Genomic DNA, 7,505 nt, shown 5'->3' on the forward strand with positions numbered 1-7,505 from the left:
CGCAATGCCCTCCCAACGGAGTTCCCGAGTAGCGCCCCCCGGTGGCCAAAGCGTGCAACAGGAGCCAAATGTGAAAAGTCCGATCATCTGCGCGCGTGTTTTTGCACAAATTGACGAAGCCGGTGCCGGGCCACGCCCTTTTCCATATCATACAGAGCAGAGCGGCGTTGATGAACGACACTTGAATGTTTGAATGTTTGTTCAGCGCGTTAGTAGACACCGATACTGACAAAGTGTTCATTAGTGCCTAATCAATGCTCCTTGATTGATTGCTCTCTGAGCTGCGGGCTCCTTAAGCAGATGAAAAGTGTGTACTTTGTGTATTTAGTGTAGTAACAAATGAAGGAGGAGTATTTAATCGTCTGTAATCCTTTTACAAAGTCTCACACTTTGCTGAGTCAATACACAAAGCTCAGCATCCACGCCGCATGCGCGCGGCCGGTTGGGGAAACCACCCCTGTAGTCCCCACGCATCTTCTCAGGTGAAACATACGCGGACGCGGCCGCGTGGGGTGGGGCGGGTATTGGGTGGGGGGGGGGGTGCGCGCGCCCGTGAGCCGCGAGGGTGTGGAGATGTCCGCTTTTGTTGTGCGGGGGCAAAAGGGGGCTTGTTCTCCGCAGATTGCTTTTCCATTTGAAACGCAGCCGCCAAGAGGAGCCTGACAGCAGAGAGCCGAGACGCCACAACATCTCAGAAGGTCCGCCGGCCCGCATGGAGGAGGAACATCTTGGGCGGACACGGGATTACAAAGATTTGCTTTTTTTTTTTTTTTGCATTCGGACTCATCACCCCCCGCCCCCCCGCAATGAATTAATGAACTTGATTAGACATTGAGATGTTTTTTTGAGAGCCGGTTGGATTCCTGCCGTCTTTTTGGACTTGAGTTTGCAACAAGAACTTGTGGGCTTTGATTTGAAACTCCAGCATGAGATCCATCACTTGTAGATCTAGCTGCTTGTGAGTCTTCTTCTCTACTTGATCTACTTGATCTATTTGTTCTACATCTACAGCCGCGGTTCTCCTCTAAACTTCTCTCCTGCCTCCTTTTTTTCAGGTTTCTGCACTTGTTGGCCTTCTTCTACTATGCTCAGGTAGGCTTCACACTTATTATCAATGAGTGGTGATGATGATGATGATGATGCTATGAGAGGAAGTTGATTGTCTTAGTCCAAGGATACGTGAAACGGATCAAACTTTAATGAAACATACGTATGTATTCCAACGAAAAAGCATAAATACTATAAGAAATATGGATCTATCAGCTGACGCGCCATAAGACAATAATTGTATTAATACAAATAGTGTCCAAATCCAAATCATATATAGGATAAAAATAACTCCATCAGGCCCAAATCCAAATCTAAATAAAAGATAAAAATAATGGCATTAAAAATGTGCGCATACTGATTGTGATGCCGTCTAATTTCTGACAGGTAACCAATCAGTCCCCGCCTAATTTCACGCAGCACGTAAGCGAGCAGAGCAAAGTGACGGACCGAGTGAGCCGCCGGCTGATCCGCATCTACCAACTCTACAGCAGGACCAGCGGGAAGCACGTTCAAGTCCTCCCCAACAGCAAGATCAACGCCATGGCGGACGACGGAGACGCGCACGGTAAGGCACTCACAGCACCGCCGTAGAGTACCGCTATACTGCTGGTACTAGTACTAGTACTGCATTTCACTGTATTATGACTTGGGGCTGCCAATCCCTGGCCCGCGTGTCCAAAGGGGGACCGGCCGCTTCCTTAAAAAAATGTCATATAACAAGAAAACGAGAGAAAAGTGGATGGGAAATAGCAAAAACAGAAAAAGTGTAAATATGAAAATGAATAACCTCATAACAATAACTATAATGTGTTTGGTTATGGAGAACATAATTCTTACCACATTTATACACATTCTTTTCTTCACAACATAAAAAAATCCAAATACTAAATCCGATGTCTAAAAGATCAGCTTTGCCAAATTGGGAAAACGGAAGGAAATAATTATTTTAGCTGTTTTTATTATTATTTAATAATAATAATAATAATAATAATAATAATAATAATAATAATTTATTTTAATAATTTATTTTAGCCCCCCTTTCAAGGCTTTCCTATTCTCTTCTTCCAACGTCATGTTTGAAGTCATGCAAATCAAACGCAACTTTACTGTCCCTGCTGTTTTATACGCTGATTAATCCATAATCCGATTAATCTACAGCAACATTTGGATTTGGCATCCACATTTTTGCCACTTTTCCAAACCAACAAAATATTTATTTGTGTTTAGTTCATATTTATTTGGTTCGTGTGGGGCCCAGCCAGTTAAATCGAAACAAATAGCATCAGATTAATCGGCTATGAAAATAGTCGATTAACGTCTGTCACGTCTTTTTAATCCCAATTCAACACATCCTTTATATTTCATGAGGATGAAACTCCATCAGATGATGATCAGCATTCTAGATCAGCATTCTAGATCTTCATTCTAGATCAGCATTCTAGAAATGGCTGCCCTTTCTTTTAGTCCCATTTTTCTGCATTTGATTAATCTTCTCATCCCAAGCCTTTCACTTCACTCACACAGCCTCATGGCACAAAATGTCTGTAGTATAGTCTGTAGTATACTAGTAGTATAGCTACTGCAGTATCTAAAATACCCCTTTCATTGCTTTTGCATAACGGCACCATTGAAAAAAAAGAAGAAAAGTATTTCAATGCAGTATTGGCTTATTACTATTAGTAGAAGGAGCAACATCTTCGTTCTCCTGCTTCAGCCAAATCCAAGCTTCCCACTTGGAATGGGTCAAGGTGGGCCCCCGTGATTCAGTTAGACGAGTCCAAATGTTGACACAAAAGACGTACGTTTTATACCCGCAACTTCCATGAATCGTTTGTGTCGAGAAAATGTTGCTGTATGCTTTGAATGGGAAGAAGTGGCACCACCTGGTGGACGCATTCAACATTGCAGGCTATTCATCCAATTGGAAAGTTAACATGAAGTATAGAATGGAAGATAATTTATTTTCATGCTTTAATGGAAATAGTTTCCAAATATGCAAATATACTCGTATATCTTCAGCAGTCATATGATGATGATGATGGGGGCGGGGTTTCACGATGGGTCTGCTTCCACTTCCTGCCTTTCAAAGAATAAAAATATGCTGATGTTGTTTGCAAAGAACATCCTATGTCGGGACAAATGTCGGGAAGACCATTTCGCATCACGGCATTGTGCTAACGACGGCGTTTTCCTTCTCCTTCAGCCAAACTCATCGTGGAGACGGACACGTTTGGAAGCCGAGTGCGTATCAAAGGAGCCGAGACGGGTCTCTACATCTGCATGAACAAGAGAGGCAAGCTCATTGGCAAGGTGACTCCATCTTCTCATTCTAGGCTAACCTTTACTAACGACCTTGAAGGTCCAACATCTCCATCTCTCCCTCGGGTTTTCCAAAATGAACTAAAAAATTAACTTTTATTATGAACTATTATTGGTCCAAAATCTTGAAAGACAAGTCACGTGTGGTAATCTGGTCACTAGGTGTGAGTGATGTTCCATGGATGAGACTCTCATCAAACCCACTTCTGCCACCTTGTGGCTGTTTTGATGGCTTAAAATCGCTCCATTTGTGGGGAAATCCATTAGTGGGGAGTTGGGTCATCACCTATTTTTGCTTCTTGTGCAAAAGGAGGCATATAAAGCTTGTTGGGTGCGGGCATTCCGGTTTATGAAAACATCCAAAACCAGTAAATACTTCAAAAAAATTGTAAAATAATATTCAAATCTGGTCTCACCTCTTCCATACATCCATCCATGTCACCGCAAGATGACGGCTAAAAGCTCTGCATCGCTCGATTTCGTCCAAAATGGAAGACCATTTATACCATAAACACTTCAATGGCCGCCAATCATTTCCTAAATGAAAACAATGCAGCGTTTGAAAGCTAACACTTAGCCACTCCAACGGGACAAGAGTCATTCCTCCACCGCCGAACCTCACTTAACGAGCATCTAAACTGTCACAAAGTCAATCACTGAATCAAATCAATAATAATAATAATAATAATAAGTATGAATGATGTACAGTATGTACTGTATGTATCCATGCTTGCTATCTGACCAGTAAGAATACTCCCTAGCAGCCTCTCTTCACCCTGCTAGCACCCTGCTAGCACCCTGCCTTGTTTACCATCTGCCCCCTCACACTTACAGCTTGTGTGTGTGTGTGATTGTGTGTGTGTGTGTGTGTGTGTGTATGTGTGTGTAATGATAGAAAGTCACAAGGTTGCACTATGACTATTTTTAACTCTCCGGTTTGACCAGGAAAGCCATCCATGGCTGGAGCAAGATAGTCTTTGCATTTTAAGGATGATTGACAGCCTGTCGGTTCCCAATGTGACATTTTTTCATTTCCTCCGAACAAAAGGAGGAATTGACGCACATCAGGGTTGACTTTGGATAAGACCGACATGACCAGACCACAAACTGTTTGTGTTTGGTTCATATCGATTATGGCCTGACTAATTACTTGATTAATCAAACGTGCTTCAGATTAATCGGCTGCAAAAATATTTAGTTGCAGCCACATGTACCTATGTTACCTATGTTACCTATGTTACCACTACTGGTAACATATGCTGCTCTCTCATTTTTAACATACTGTACAGATACTGTAGTACTTATGTAAACATCAAGGTTTTATCGGCCGCCTGTGAGTCTGTGAAACTTCGGCCTTCTTTGATCACCCGTGAATCAGTGACACTGATACTGACAAGTATTTGTCGAGTACTCGTGAATCGGTGACACGCAAGTATTTGTCGAGTACTCGTAAATCAGTGACACTCAAGTATTTGTCGAGTAATTGTAAATCGGTGACACTCAAGTATTTGTCCAGTACTCGTGAATCAGTGACACTCAAGTATTTGTCGAGTACTTGTGAATCAGTGACACTCAAGTATTTGTTGAGTACCCGTGAATCAGTAACACTCAAGTATTTGTCGAGTACCTGTGAATCAGTGACATGCAAGTATTTGTCAAGTACTTGTGAATCAGTGACACTCAAGTATTTGTCGAGTACCCGTGAATCAGTGACACTCAAGTATTTGTCGAGTACCCGTGAATCAGTGACACTCAAGTATTTGTTGAGTACTCGTGAATCGGTGACACGCAAGTATTTGTCGAGTACTCGTAAATCAGTGACACTCAAGTATTTGTAGAGTACTCGTGAATCGGTGACACTCAAATATTTGTCGAGTACTCGTGAATCAGTGACACTCAAGTATATCTCGAGTACTCGTGAATCAGTGACACTCAAGTATTTGTAGAGTACTCGTGAATCGGTGACACTCAAGTATTTGTCGAGTACTCGTGAATTAGTGACACACAAGTATTTGTAGAGTACTTGTGAATCAGTGACACTCAAGTATTTGTCGAGTACCTGTGAATCAGTGACACTCAAGGTTTTGTCGAGTACTCATGAATCAGTGACACTCAAGTATTTGTTGAGTACTCGTGAATCAGTGACACTCATATGTTTGTCGAGTACCCGTGAATCAGTGACGCTCAAGTCTTTGTCGAGCGTTCATTGGTCAGGGAGTTTTTGTTGTGCACCTGTGAATCATGGATACCCAAGTCTTCGTCTAAGACCTGTGAATCAGTGACACTTGAGTCTTTGCCGAGTATGTGTGAGTCAGTGCAACACGAGTCTTGGTCAGACGCTCTTGAGTCAGTTAAACTCAAGAGCACTCATCGGTCAGTGAAACTTGAATCATTGCTGAGCACCCCTGAGTCTGTGAAACTCGAGTTTTTGTCGAGCACTTGTGATTCTGTGAACAGCGAACACACTTGAGTCGGTGACTTGTACTTTTGTACAAACGATACAACAGTCAGATTCAAGTGTTTTTTTTGTGTGTCTTTTTCCAGAAAAACGGACAAGGTCGTGACTGCATCTTCACTGAGATTGTTTTGGAGAACAACTACACGGCCCTGAGGAACGCCCGCTACGAGGGCTGGTATATGGCCTTCACACGGCGAGGACGTCCACGCAAAGGCTCCAGGACGCGACAGCACCAGCGTGAGGTCCATTTCATGAAGAGGCTGCCCAGGGGTCAGCAACCTGCGCATCCGAGCCACCAGCGACCGTTTGACTTCATTCACTATCCCTTCAACCAAAGGACTAAACGTACGCAATACTCCTAATGCTTCCTTCGCTAGCCCTTCAACCAAAGGACTGAACCTACACAATACTGGTACTACTGGTCAGAGTACTGAAGACCATCTACAAAGAAAGGGACTTGTCTCTCCTACAGAGCAATAGTATATCTTCATGTCTAGTTGCTGTTTTAGTTTCTTTTCTCATTGAAAAACTGTAAATAGACAAAAATGACAAAAAAATCTATTTTTGTACCGCAGACTATAAAGTCGTGACTCATGTGAAATAAGCAAAGTTCTATTTTAGATGCACATAATTCATGACAACTTAGTAGAGTGATTTTTTTATCTTTTACTTTTGGGATATTTTTTGGACTCAAAGGACCCTGAAGGACCCTGATGGACCCTGACGGACCCTGATAGATTCTGACTGAGCGCACTGCCAGGATTTCTTTTTTTCTTGATTTTCATCTCAAGTCAGCAGATAAAGTCAGGGGTGTCCAAAGTGCGACCCGGGGAGCTTTTTCCGCCCACAGCTTGTCTTTCATTGTCCCCAGGCATAGTGTAAAAATGAATGAATATGAAAGAATATGACAGGAATGAGCTTTGTCAGCTGCAAAGCTAGCATATTGACCTACATTGGATGGCATCCTTTCATTTGTACGTATGCAGGCCCCAGTGGAAAGGCTTGGACACCCGTGGGTTAACACGGGTAAACTATATCTTTGTAGCTTTGGAGCAACATGGCAGCTGTACAAAGAAACAAGAAGGTGTGGGCAGATAGTACCACCACCCTCCTGATGCTCACCCATTGTCACCCCGTCTATGTCTCTTTTTATACATACACTATATAAATATATTTTTATTTGATGTGTAAAATAATTTTAAGGATGGAATATTTATTTAAATGTGTAATAAAGTACTGATAATAAACTTTTTGTTTGTTGGTACTTGTTGGGTTTGGACTTGATTTGTAGTCACCAAATACAAGCGTACTGATGGATGTAGTTTTGGTACATGATATATGGTCTTATATAACTTATATATAACTTCTCTAGGGGCCTACAGGACACTTACACACACTCACGTAGCATCGTGATAGTTGCGCAACATTTATCCATTTGCAATGTTCTCACACCAGCTTCACATAAACGTAACTTTCACTTCCCAGGCACACAAGCTTACGTTTCACTTTGTAGAACTGCTCCATACACGTACATACACATGTACTTGGCCCGGGGCTCTAAACCTCATCTTCCTCACTGATGATTGACATTCCAACACGGCCATCGTTCACTTAGCACCAGCTGCACATGTTGGACTTGGTGATATGATGGAGGTTTAGTAAGACGCCAGCCTGATAC

The 7,505-nt window shown here is 42.5% G+C and overlaps 1 protein-coding gene across 1 annotated transcript; it reads left to right on the plus strand.

The window, feature by feature from the left end:
• The first annotated feature begins 837 nt into the window (after positions 1-837).
• On the plus strand, positions 838-6,973 carry fgf8a (fibroblast growth factor 8a). The gene is made up of 5 exons (XM_058076923.1): positions 838-958; positions 1,056-1,092; positions 1,435-1,615; positions 3,254-3,360; positions 5,914-6,973. The coding sequence occupies exons 1-5, from the start codon at positions 927-929 to the stop codon at positions 6,187-6,189; spliced, it is 633 nt and encodes a 210-aa protein (XP_057932906.1). The 5' UTR covers positions 838-926; the 3' UTR covers positions 6,190-6,973.
• Positions 6,974-7,505: the final 532 nt, after the last annotated feature.

This window comes from Doryrhamphus excisus, chromosome 7, assembly GCF_030265055.1.
Source record: "Doryrhamphus excisus isolate RoL2022-K1 chromosome 7, RoL_Dexc_1.0, whole genome shotgun sequence".
Lineage (NCBI taxonomy): Eukaryota > Metazoa > Chordata > Actinopteri > Syngnathiformes > Syngnathidae > Doryrhamphus > Doryrhamphus excisus.